Below are 13868 nucleotides of genomic sequence, written 5' to 3' on the forward strand. Positions count from 1 at the left end.
CCCACCCACAGTGCTGGACCGTTAAATAGCCCCGCCGAATGTGCCCCTCGCAGAGCCAACCGAAGCTGAGCAAAGGAGGCTGGAGAAAGAGAGAGAGAGGGAGAGGGGAGAGCGGGAAGTGGGCACAGGAGGCAGTGATGGACGAGCCAAAGGGTAAGGAACCAAAATAAGTCGCATTGAATTGGAACAGGGGGAAGAAAAGAAGAAGAAGAAAGAAACCAGGCATCCCCCCCTCCTTTCCCTCCCCCACCCCCTACTCTCCCCCAAAGGAAGAAACTGAAAGGCGGCGGGGGGGGGGGGGGGAGAGAAGGATTTTTTTGCTGGCAGCTCTGCCGGGCTGTGATGTCAGCCTCGACACACTCAGACAAAAAAGTTTGAGGAATTCATGAATATTCATGCGGAGGGTATAGTCATTCGGATTTGCCATTCAAGAGGGAGCTCGTGGAAGCGTCTTCCTTCCGAATGTGTCTCCCAGCAAGCAGGGAGGGGGCGCAGGCTGCACAAGCTCCCTGGGGAACCCTCTCTTTTCGTGTGTGTGTGTGTGTGTGTTGCTTCCCGAGGTGATGAGTTCACCGTTAAGGAGATTTAGTTCAGTCCCTGAAACATGCAGGTTTTCTGCATTCCTTCCAGTCTGTAAAAGTGGCATGGGTTTTTTTTCTGCTCCTAGTTTGCGCTGTGTGGGAAGCGAGAGATGAAAGTGTGTGTGTGTGTGGTTGTTTTTGTAGCAGAGAGAGGGCGACCTTGCCTCGGGAGGTCAGGAACCAATGAAATGAACTCTGGTAATTGGGACATGTAAGGTGATGACATGGAGCAGGGTCTCCCACGCAGGGTTGTTGTTATCCTTGATTAGAATGAAGGAGATGGAGAAGATTGTACTTGTATGTATGACCATAACCTGGTAAGAGGGTGTGGGGAGGACACAGCAGTGTTTTTGCTCAAGCAATTCAACTGTTCCTTCTTCAGCACACCGGCTACTTTGTGTTATCTTTGGCACTCCATATTGCATTAATCAAAATAATGTGTGACACAGATTCTGGGAGAGACGCTCCGATGTGCTTTTATGTGTCTAGGGTTGCCACTCTCGGTGTCATCGCTGCATCCAAGAGGGAAGGATTGTAGCTTAGTGGTGAAACATATGCTTGCATGCAAAAGGTCCTGGGTTCTATTCTTTGCCTTTTCTGGTTATAGAGTCAGGGAGCATAGGGCAGGGTCATAGAATTGTAACGTTGGAAGGGATCCCCCAACGATAATCTAGTCCAACTCCTTGCAATGCAGGAATCATGGCTAAGGAATCTTTGACAAATGTCCATCCAAACTCTGTTTAAAAAGCTCCAGTGAAGTGTCCACAACCTTCCAAGGTGGCCTGTTCCACTATCAAACAGCTTTTACAACCAGAAAGTTATTCCTAATATTGAGTTGGAATCTCCTTTCTCGTAAATTGAATCCATTGGTTCAGGTCCTATCCTCCTGAAAACAAACTTGCTCCACCATTCAGGTATCTGAAGATGGCTATTGTATCCTCTCTTGTTCTTCTCTTCTCCAGGCTAAACATTGCCAATGACCTCAACCATTTCTCATACGGCTAGGTTTCCAGACCCTTTGTCATGGGGAAAGCCTCTTTGCCTGGGACCCTGGAGACCTGCTGTCACTACCGGGCTAGATCACCAAATTCTGATCTGGTGTATAGCAGTTTTCTACCTATGTGCACGTGCGTAGCGAGGGTCACCAACGTGGTGCCCTCCAGGTGTTCATCATTCATCCATCATTCCTGACCATTGGCCAGGCTGGCTGAGGCTGATGGGAGATGCAATCCACAACCCCTGCTGCTGCAGTCACGGGAGAAGAGAATGCAAAGCAGCTCAGGCTTTCCTGGCTTCACTGCTGTCAGAGCAAAGTGGCTTTTGTTTGTTGGTTTTGCAAAAAGTGCTGGTGGAAAGCAGTGGCTGCATCAAGGGACAGGTGTGAGTTGTAGAGGAGCTGGAAAGCTGTGAAAGCAGAAATTGGTCCGCCAGTAGTAACAAATGTACACAATGACACTCTTCATAGGAATATAGAGCAGGCATCGGCAAACTCGGCCCTACAGATGTTTTGGGAATACAACTCCCATCATCCCTAGCTAGCAGGACCAGTGGTCAGGAATGATGGGAGCTGTAGTCCAAAAACATCTGGAGGGCGGAGTTTGCCTATGCCTGATGCGGGTGGTGCTGTGGGTTAAACCACTGAGCCTAGGGCTTGCCGATCAGAAGGTTGGCGGTTCTAATCCCCGCGACGGGGTGAGCTCCCATTGCTCGGTCCCTGCTCCTGCCAACCTAGCAGTTCGAAAGCATGTCAAAGTGCAAGTAGATAAATAGGTACCGCCCTGGTGGGAAGGTAAACGGCGTTTCCGTGCACTGCTCTGGTTCGCCAGAAGCGGCTTAGTAATGCTGGCCACATGACCTGGAGGCTGTACGCCGGCTCCCTCAGCCAATAAAGCGAGATGAGCGCCGCAACCCCAGAGTCGGTCACGACTGGACCTAATGGTCAGGGGTCCCTTTACCTTTACCTTATCATTTACCAAGGCAAATGGAATGTGAGAGTTGTCTATAAGTTGCATTGTTGATAGCAGTAATCTTTTTTCCCTGACAGAAGGCTGATTCTTGAGTCATGACTGTATTGGGGGTTTCTTCTGCTGGCAACTCAAGTTGGGCTGTTACGAAATTTTCAGTTACCTTTCCCACACATGATATGTTTTTCTTTGTTGCCCAGAAAGTTGTGCCATTCGGCTTGCCTGCAGCAGACGCAGGAAAGCCTCTTCTCCTTTTTGTGGTCTTCTGGCTCGTGGCCTTCCACTTCCCCTTGGGACAGGAAACGGAGGACCCACGAAGGGGAAGCTTTACTTCATGCTGATGGGGTTGCCCTCTTTAAACCCTCTCCGCCATGACTGATTAGTGCGGCAGAAAGGAAATCCAATTTGCCTGGAGTGACGCTGCCGCTGCTTCTCCCTCCCACTCCTTTCTCTCCCCAGCAATCACCTTAGATAAGAAAAGGAGAAAGTCAATCTCCTCTTCCCAGTATGTTGCTCAACAGGTACTCGTAATAGTCAGAAGTTGGTTTGAAGTACGTATTCAGAAAAAGAGTGCTCATGTATTTGAGGAACATACTTTGCTAACCTCTTCCTGTAGTTTCTAGCGAAGAGTCTTAACTTCTATGAAATCGCCCTTTGAGTGATTACCTCTGTGTGATGCGGTAACCAGAGGATAACTGCTGCATGACTGACAAAGAAGTTTGAGATGGGTGTGAGGTTCTGTTGATGAAATCACTTCAGCTTTATCTGCCTGTTCCTGGATCAACTGGCCCCCTGATGGGGTGTGGGCCCCTTTGCAGATGCCTGGCAATGCCAACCCTTGACAGCAACCCTCCTAGTTATGCCCATTATTCCTCCTCCAGAAGCCACTGCACCTAGAGACTGAGCAGCTGGGAAATGCATGTAGGAAAGTAGAGCTGATGTACTAAGCGCAAACCATGGTTCCCTTTAATGTATGGTTCAAATCTGAGATTTAAAGCACAGTGCTTCCTCCAAAGAATCCCAGAAACAGTAGTTTGTTAAGGGTGTGTCAGGATGCTGTCAGTGGCTCCCGGCTGATTGCCCAGGAAAGTATAAAGACAAGGAAAAGTTTCTTACAGTCCTTTTTTATTTCAGTCTTTACATAGAGAGGCTATAGAACCCAGCCTCTTGGATAATGGCGTTGTCCTGCATGAATCTCCACCCCCCTGTCTCTCCTGCTTCCTCATTCATCATCATCATCACCACCTCCTCTATGTTTGCTGCTAAGTGCCCTCTGTCTTTGAGCTCTTCGCTCTCCTACTTTTAAGGCTTGCCAGGTTCTGGAAGATGGAGGGTCTGGAAAGCTTTCTAATGACAATTTGTCAGCCAGGTGTTGCTCTGGCTCTCCCATGATTTCCCAACTTTTCTCCCCATCCGCCTCAGAGCTGTGACCTCTCTGAAAGGGTCAGGATAGGGAGGTGGTCTCCATCATTCCTCCTCTGCCCAGGGTGCTGGGAATCGTAGCTTTGTGAGGAGTAAGCAAGAGTTCCTAGGATTATTTGGGAAAGCCATGACCCTTAAAGTTGAATAAATGTGCTTTCAATGTATGCTGTGACTGTGACCTTTCTTCACCATAATGGCCATGCAATACCAACTGTCCAGTGAAAGATGCCCAATCAGGCTTCTGACAAATCAGTGAGGGTAAGACCCAGGACCTAAAGCAAGATAAGTCTGAGCACAGAATCACAGAGCAGGAGGGGATCTTGTCGGCTCCCTGGTTCAACTTGGTGGATGCAAAAAGTGCAGCTCTAGAGCACCACCAACAAATACTTGGCTAGCCTCTGCCTGAAGATTTCAGTGCAGTTAGGTGAAATGATGGTGGGCTTAAGGGAGGCTTCACCTCCTTGGTTGCTTAGAACACAGAACAAGCAAACCTTAGAACCTCTTGTCTACAACAGGGATCTATCAGGTCACGTTATCTGTTTTACCATGCTGGTTTCTAGAGACTTCCTGAAAGTCTGGCTTGTAAATCCCCTATCTCTTTCCTTCGGCCAGCTCTTAATGATGATGATGAACAGACAGGTAAAAGTCTTGTCAGATAAAATTTCCAGTACTGCTATGTTAATAACAAGTCTTGTTACTGAGCTTTCAGACCCCGCATTCAGGTCCCACTTGAGTTTGAACCCTGTCAGGTCTGGAGATGGGGAAAAGGAAAACTCACCATCAATTGCATGCAACTATTCTTGGTCACCACTGCAGAGCATCAGAGAAGGGCAGGAGAAGTATCTCCCTCAACTGGTTGCTGCTTTCAGGAGGAAAGCAAAGAGGGCTAGATCCTGTTGGAGTGGTGTCTTCAACATAACTGTGCCTGCCGGAGTCATACTGTGCCTGTAGGAGATGCAAATTGTGTGTTCCTGGGTGGTCTCCACAAGATGCATCTTTGTGGACAGTACTTACTCCAGACACCAAGCAGAGAGTGTCTCGTAGTATGTGGTGAAGTCAAAACTGCCTTCTTTCTCCACATGGATATGAAAGAAGCATTTCTAGAGAGCAAGAAACTCCCCATAGCACTGAACAGCAGAACTCAAATATGCTAAGTGTTTGGCAAACCATTTCCCTAATTGCTTGTGTCTGACTAGATGTTACATAGTCATCATGCAAGTGTTTACTGCATAGTCTGCTTCCCAGGTTAGACAACCCACAAAATTGTTATCTTGTTCTCATCAAGTCTTTTGCAAGAACCCAAACAGATTGGAGGTTGGAAGAGGCTGATAAAGTCGTGATGATGCTTCTCTTATATAAAAAAAATTCTTTTCCATGTTGGAATAAACAACAGAGGCTGTTATTCATGATCATTATCCAAATGACAGGGTGTCAAATGTCTCGTTTTCAAGCAGAAGGCAGAGAGAGATGAGAAAGAGAGGAGAGGCTGAGCTAAATTCAAACGCTTTTTAAAAACCCTGTATATCCCTCCCCCAGCTTTTCAGAATGATAAGCCCACAAAATATCATGAGTGGAAGGAACACACCACCATTTTCCAAAACCCCTTCAGCAGTATGCAAAAAAATATAGAATTCACATTATTTCTGCAATGTGAAGCGCAGCTGGAAAAATTTAGCATTCATTTGTCTTTTATGAGGAAGGAGCTGACAAGAACTTTGCCATGCTTCTTAGCATACTTCAGGAACATTTCATAACAACATTGAAATGGAATGGAAATGTTGGCTGGGTTCTTAAAAGAGCCGACGTTGTGTCCCATTACAGTACAAAACAGTATGGTAAATAAACCCACAAAAGTTATTAGCTTGCAAAGTTTTATAGTGGCCCACTATGAGTCCAGCAGCGTGCATTTCCACATTGCGTAACTATGGTGTTCACTTCCACAAGAGGCAGGAATGGCCACCAACTTGCTTAGCATTAAAAGAGGATTAGACAAATTCATGAGAGAGAAGGCAATCAACAGCAAAACCTGATGACTATGTTCTTCCTCCAATGTCAGAGACGGTCGGCTTCTGAATAGTTCAGGATCATTCTGCCCCACCCTCTGCTAGTCCATTGCATGTTCCTTTCTCTGTAGGTAGAACAGAAACCAGGCAGGCTGGAGAAGGAAGGCTGGGGCAGTGTTTCCCCCCATTTCTCTCTCTCACCTGCATGGAAATCCTGAACTCCTTTGACTGCCAGACAAGACTTTAAATACAAAGCTGTTAAAAAACGCTTAGAAATGGCTGGGTGCAAAGGGACCCTGTAACCTGAACTATCTGAAAGTGAGTTGTTTGGAAAGCATATGTCCAGAGGCAGTGCGAGAAACTGCAGAGAAAGAGATCTTTGTTGATGCTCAGATCTTTGAAGGTGTGCCTCCTCTTCCTCCATTCCCTGGAGGATAGGATTCTGATTCACTCTCTACAGTCCGTTACAGCACACCACCGCCGGTCTATAAACCTCATCCAAGGAGCATACGCATCTTGCATGACATAGGGTTATATCACCCTGTCCTCATGTCTAAAGAATTTAGAACACACATGTGGGGATTTTGATGATGGGGCCTGTGATGAAACGGCATGCTGCACAAAAAACAACAAAGTAAGGAAAGGCATATTGCTAGCCCATGTCTTCTCAGGAGGACTCAGGATGCAAATACTCAACAGGAGCCTCAGCTCCATACATGCGATGGATGACTACAGGGCCGTCTTTACCTGGGGGTGCAAGGGGTGCAGGGCACCCGGGAACCGAATTCAGTGGGGCACCAAATGTATACCTACTGTATACATCCCTGCCTCCCTCCTTTGTCGTTCTGTTACTCCGTAGCGTCAAATATTCCCAAGTCAGGAAACAGAAAGAAACTTTTGCCCCCCTAAAAAAAAGGTCAACAACTTTTGCTTCCCCCCTCCCCAAAAAAGCTCAAGAAAAGTTAATTTGGTGGTGGCTAATCTAAATTTGGGGGCGCTGGGCAGATCTTCACACCCCGGTGGTACATATGCTAAAGACAGCCCAGGCTAACTATATTATCTAATACCGAAAGAGGACTTTGTGGCACCAGAGACAGGGGACACAAAATAGAAAGCAGTACTTACTCTCATCTTAGTGAGAATCTAGGCACAGGAACTATCTGTTGCATCTGCTGACCATTGCTGGTCATTGTAAGTTCCTGCGGTTGAATATACACACCAGACATTTAATGTACTTGACTTCCTCCCAAAGAAACCTGGGAACTGTAGTTTACCCTCACTGAGCTACAATATCCCGCATCCTTAACAAACCAAAGTTCCCAGGATTCTTTGGGGAAAGTCATGCGCCTTAAGTGTATGATGTGTATGCAGCCGTGTGGCTCTGCAGGCAGTCCAGCAGCTCTCCTTGAGGGGCAGCAGCAAGGCCTGCAACACAGACAGCAGCATCAATGCCCAACCTGAAGCCAGCTGTTCCTCTGTGGCACAGTGGTTTAGAGCACCATTGCTGTTTTTGCCCAGGGGGGTGTTCAAATGAACGTCCCACTTACATGGAGGCCACATCCATGCCATATATTTAAAGCTCTATTGTACCACACTTTGGCTTTCACCAAAGGACCCTGGAAACTGCGGTTGTGAGTTGCTAAGAGACTCCATCCCTGCCACAGAGCGGCATTTCCTAGAGTTCCCTGGGAAGAAGGAGTGATTGTTAAACCACTCTTGAGAACTGTAGATCCATAAACTGCAGTTAACAAACTGCAGTTCCCAGGATCCTATGCGGAGAAGCCATGGCTGTTAAAGCAGTATCATAGAGTTTATGTTGCCTCTTGTGGGTGTGGCCTCAGAGGGGGAGCAGGGCCATGCCCCCCAGCTGTGTGTTTGGTGAGGATGAGAAAGGGTGCTTCTTGGGCACTGACAAGTCTCTGCTGGCACACACATAGGACCTATGCTCATACTTGTTCAACTCTTGTCCTTTGAGGGTCACGGCTGGTGTGTGGTGGAGCTAGCCTGTGCTGTTTAACTGAACCCCCTTTCCTGAAAAATACTTCCTCTGGAAGGACCTGAAGTGTTGGAACAATTGGGAACAAGTCGTTTCTTCTTCTTCTTCTTCTTCTTCTTCTTCTTCTTCTTCTTCTTCTTCTTCTTCTTCGGTTTATCACTTCCTCCCATCTTTCTGGGCTTCAGATTAGCTGCCAGCCTCACCAAGGTGATTATCAGAAGCAGGTTCCTCACAACTAACAATTCTGAGAGCCTGGGAGTTGTACCTGCCAACATTAGCATGTGGTGTGCTTAACACAATGAACCATATGCCCTAAGAATAATTGTGAGCAAAACCAAACAAGTCAATGATATTGCAAATAGAATTGCTTTCAAACATTATCAGAGACCGGAACAGTCTATCCTCTGTGGGTAAATATACTAAATAATGCCCCTTATGGGAGTAATCCATCTCTGAGCTCTTTGTTCTTGTCCTAAAAGGAACCTTTTAAATGAAAACAATACCGTGACTTTCCTGAGAACTAACATTCAAAAACCGCCTGGGGGCTGAACAGAGAAATATCTTGGCCCTTTTTAACTGTCCACCGCACGTTGTTTTTATTTTTTATTATTATTACAAATGATTTTGTACTGCTACGGAGTGGGCCTCATCGTACATGAAACGATTAAAATGCTTGCAGTGTTAACTCCTTGTTTTTGTTTATATTTAAAGTAACCTTTAGCTTAATGCTGCAAGAACTGCCAGTTTAAATGTCTGCATAACTCAGCTATTGTTGCAATAATCCGGACAAGCTTTGTTCTTCTTACGGTGTCTAATGACCACCTTTCAGTCTCCAGGAAGCTTCCGCTCTTCCTCTCCAGTGGCTGAGCTGAAACTAGGGGTATTTTGCAATGGTGTTTTGAAGTTTGTTAAATTCTGAAACCCCACCTCTAAGCGGTGCTGTAATTTGAATTGTGAAGGAGTACTTGCAGATTTTAGGAGTACTGAAGTTTGCGCTCATAGCTAAAAACATCTGTATGCTTGGCACCCCTACAGGAAAATACCATAAGTTATTAGAATCAGTGCTACCTTGGACATAGAAGCTATCTATGCAGACCCATTCCTATAGCCGCAGACTTACAAGTGGTGCAGGAAGCCCCTTTTCTCAACCAATAGCTTGTCCCTCCTCTGCCCCCTTCCAGCAGGATTATCATAAAAATCCTGCAGAGACTGCCCCTTCATTTTTACAACACATCCATTCACACCAAGTTTTTATTCTGTTGTCTTATCATTTAAAATATCTTATACTGTATTGCAGTCACACTGCATTGTTCTCAGCCTCCCTAAGTGTGGGAAGAGTAGGATACAAATTAATAAGTGAAATAAGGCACCATTGCAGAGCTGTATTCTGCATATATTCTAGTATGCACACTTGGTGTTGCAGAAATGGAAGCTGGTGCTCAGTGGTGCCACAGAGATTGCCCCATTTAAGATTTGGAAAGAGCCTGCAGAGTGAGACATGCTTGCTGACAGTTTGATGGGTAGCTCTTAATTTGAAAAAAGGGACACAGCGTGAGTATTGTTATTTGGGACATTTAGAACCAAATATGAAAAATGCACAGCAAACAAAAGCTATGGAAGTTTAGCATCTGGTGTCATATGTTAGGAACACTTTGGTCAGTATTTAAAACTGCTTATATACCACAAACCAATAAGGTGATTTGGATTTAAGTCAGTTTGTTCTTGATTGTATTCGAGTCTTGGCACTCTAGTACAGTGCATCTGCAACAGCCCAACTGGACTCCTTCATCTGCCCCAGCTGCAACAAAACATGTCTCTCCCGTATCGGTCTTGACATCCAACAGCTTGACCTCACAAACATATATGCACCAAGGGGCAGTCCTCCATTGCCTCCTGAGACAGAAGGATGCCAACAAAGGATTTTCCTTTGAGTCCATGGTGGTAGCAGAAAAGACTACCACCACAGAATCAAAAGAAAATCCCCCAGACAAATTAGTCCACATTACCTCCTGCAAAATACAACGCTATGTAAAATGATGTAAAGAAAATAGTTTTAATGCGGAAGTTCTGCCATTTTCCCAATGTGATGCTACTAACACTGTCATTTTATCTGAAACAGATTACACCAGTACCCGGCACTTTTAAAATAAATTGTGTTGGCCCCCATCCCTCCAAACTTGAGCTGACCCTGAGAATGACAAATTAAGCAAATTAACTGATTTAATCTCCTGCCTTTCTATAAGATCCAGCAGTTATTGCTGGAAATCATCCTCTAAGGAGACAATTGGAAGAGGATGTATGAATGAGTGAGTGGAGGCAATGAACTCAGATCACCCATGCAGTGCAGACACGCTGATTATTTCCAGCCCTTTCTACTCCTGTCCCAACAGCTGTAGCTGATTATACTAAGTCCCATTTCCTCACCAGACTTGAACACAGTTACATAAAGCTGCTATGTAGGCAGCAGCAACTTAATCTCTTTGATGCCCCTAATAAGGTAAGTATGCTTGCTCCAAATGTGTGTACAGAATTCCTGTTTTGGGCAATCACATTCCTGAGCTTTTAAGAAGAACGAGAGGTGCTTCTTGGAGAAAGGTCAATGGGGGGAAATAAACCCTTTCTGCTTTCTTCGCAGAAGAAGCAGTGTTTGCTTTTCATTTTTAAAACGTTTGCCATCCTTTGATCAAAGATCAGTTGGTTAGGTGGCCTGCATGAGGCCCAGGAAAAGGTGAATCGGCTGTCCTAGATAAATGCAGAAACAACTTTTTGCATCTCTGTTATCTTGCTGTACCAGAGGGAGCACGCTACTGACTCTGATGTTGCTGCCCCATTTGCCTCCCTTCTGTAACCTCTGGTGCTACCTTATGACACATAGAAGAGGTGCACCTGGTGCTTACTCATGTAGGAATGAGAGCACGCTTTCCTCTGAACTTCAGCATCAGGAAGGTGCTGTTTTAAGTGGTGTTGATTATCATTAAGGATCAGGCAGCAGTACTAAAAAACAGGAAACTTTATTTAAACAAGCTTTCTTTAACTCCTAAACTGTCTCAGACCCTTGTCCTCTCTTTCTATACTTTCTGGGCTGAAACACTTTCTGGTAGCTGTCCCTGTGCCTTCCCTCTGTGTCACCACGTTTCTCTCTCCCTGACAGCTGCCCTAACCCTCTTACTTAGTTTCACACACTTTGATACAGGTGCAATCCAGCTTGGAATGCTGTATACAGCTCTGGTTGCCTCACCCCAAGAAGGATGATGGAGCCAGTGTGGTGTAGTGGTTAAGAGCGGTAGACTTGTAATCTGGTGAACCGGGTTCGCGTCTCCGCTCCTCCACATGTGGCTGCTGGGTGACCTTGGGCTAGTCACACTTCTTTGAAGTCTCTCAGCCCCACTCACCTCACAGAGTGTTTGTTGTGGGAGAGGAAGGGAAAGGAGAATGTTAGCGGCTTTGAGACTCCTTCAGGTTGTGATAAAGTGGGATATCAAATCCAAACTCTTCTCTTCTTCAATGGGAAGGAGTAATGTTGCAGCCTTTGGGGCTTTTTTTGTTTAGAGCAGGGTTTCCAAAACTTGTGTCTCCAGCTGTGTTTGGACTACAATTTCCATCATCCCTGACTACAGGGATCCTGCTAGATAGGGATGATGGAAGTTGTGGTCCCAAAACAGCTGGAGACCCACATTTGAGAAACCCTGCTCTAAACTAAACACCACTGGCATGAAACCCTCATAATGTTGCCCAGAAGGGAGTCCAAGCCTTGGTCTGAGAGAGTCCCACCACCACCATCAGTGTAAGGGGAGAGAAGTTTCTCATCTTCTCCATGTGCCCCGAACTGGTTTAGCCCCCTCCAATCAGCATGGCCAATTGTCAGGGGTGATGGGCGTTGTAGTCCAGCAACATCTAGAGGGCACCACGTTGACTGCCTCTGCTGTAAAGCTTTTAAAGCAACGTGTAGTTTGGTCCTCAGAAACTCATCATGTGTGCAGAACTTTGACTCCTGTGTGCCTTTTGGAATCCTGGCTTAAGATTTCCAACTTCCCTCCTTTGTAGTGCTACCCTGGCAACTTTCCATTTTCTCGACCTTGTCCTATTGACAAGGCCCCCTTCACTTGGAAGATAAGAAATGAGTAAGAACTGGGCAAAACAAAACAAAGCATCATGTTTCCAAAAAATACAACTGTGCGCTTTCCTACCCCCACCACCTTGTTGTGAACAACGATGGAATTTACTGCCGAGGGAAATGGATGGATTTAGGGGGGAAATGTCCAGAAGAGTTTGTGAAGGACAGAAAGATCAACTAACAATAGTTTCCGGCATAATATTTTGAACAAATGTTCCCCACCCCATGTGGAAAGTGTTACGTTGGGACTCTCCTTCCTTGGGACTCTCGTTCCTATGGTAACTTTTGGTATGTTTCCACAGATACCACATGTGCGACATCTGTGGAGAGGGGAATCAGAATGACATCCGTGTGGGTGGGAGAGTTATTAGCCCAGGGATGTGGAACCTGGTGTCCCCCAGATGTTGTTCGACTACAGTCCCCATCACTCCTGATCATTGACCATGTAGGCTGGTGCCGATGGGCCTTGGAGTCCCCGCCATATGGGGGGATCACAGTTTCCCCACCCCTGCTTTAGGGATATATAATCCTATGTACACTTTGCTGGGAGTAAGCCCCATAACACATAGTGATCAGCAGCAATAAGAATACTCTTATTAGCGACGAAGTCTGTTGCATATTTACTTGGCTTAAACCAAGGGTAACCACTGAGGTGCCCTCCAAATGTTGCTGTTCCCATCACCCTAGATCATGGACTATGATGGCTGAATCTGGTGAGCGTTGTAGCCCCAAATCTGGAGGCCACCACATTGGCTAGCCTTAGCTTAAACCTTCCCCAACCAGATGTTTTGAACTGCAGTTCCTATCAGCACCAGCTGGCCTCGCCCAGTGGTCAAGGATGACAGGGAGTTGTCGTTCAGAACACCCAAATAGCACACCAGGGTGGGGGAAGTCTGCCTTAAAGCAAAGCTGGGCAGATTTCTGGCTTCTCAGATCCAGTTTGCTTTTTACTTGAACCCCACGATTTACCAAATGGAACCAAGTGCTAATGACATACAGAAAGAATTAAAGATCAGTAGGACCAGTGGTGGCTAGTGCCTATTGAGACTGGTAGGGCAGAAGGCAGGAAGTCAACAGTAGGTAGAGTCAGAGCCAATGGCAGGTGCCATCGCAGCCAAGGACAGTCAGAGCCCACTGATTCTAGTTTTGCTGTGGATGAGTTCTACAACAGTGAGAATGAGGAGTAGGAAGCCAAGAGGCAGTGTCGCTTCCTGGGGAGTTTATAAGAGGGCAGGCAGGTGGGGACTGGCTGGTGGCAGGATGGGGTTTCACTGCTCCATTTGCCCTATTGAACTGCCATAGATCTTCATCTACTTTCTGCCCACCACTGTCTTAAAGCACTTAGCTCTGTTTCTTATTGTTACTGAAATACTGCACTGGCCATTATTATTTTGGGGTTGGAAAGCCAGTTCTAGAAATGTGATGAGCGCCGGCACTGCCTTTGTTCCCTCCTTCTCAAAACTGGAAGTCTGCCCACATGAATTAGCCTGAAATCCTGGCTGAGACTGGAATCTTACCTTATCAGTGTAGTGTAGTGAAGTCACATAATAAGTGGTTTTTTAAAAAAACAACCAACAGCAACCTTCCCAAACCTCCCTTACTCCCTTTGTGTGACCTTCCTATCGTAATCAGAGCAGGGAGTTACTGGCGGCAGCAGATCTTTGAAATGCCTCATTCCTTAATTTGTGGGGCAGTTTGTTTGAATGTTAGGGACACTCAAAGAAGAAGGAACAGCCCACTGAAAAAACTATTTCACTGTCTTATTTCTTATTTCAGTGTCTTATTTCA

At 46.1% G+C, this 13868-nt stretch overlaps 1 protein-coding gene across 1 annotated transcript in view; it reads left to right on the plus strand.

Annotated features, from left to right (window-relative positions):
- The window catches only part of ENTPD1 (ectonucleoside triphosphate diphosphohydrolase 1), a 34892-nt gene continuing 21024 nt past the window's right edge, over positions 1–13868 (plus strand). The window contains exon 1 of the mRNA XM_083441238.1: positions 1–153. Within this exon, the coding sequence (XP_083297364.1) occupies positions 39–153 (115 nt within the window). The 5' untranslated portion in view covers positions 1–38. The remainder of the gene's footprint in view (positions 154–13868) is intronic.

The sequence above is a fragment of the Podarcis tiliguerta genome, assembly GCF_965153285.1.
Source record: "Podarcis tiliguerta genome assembly, chromosome: 5".
In the NCBI taxonomy this organism is placed as follows: Eukaryota; Metazoa; Chordata; class Lepidosauria; order Squamata; family Lacertidae; genus Podarcis; species Podarcis tiliguerta.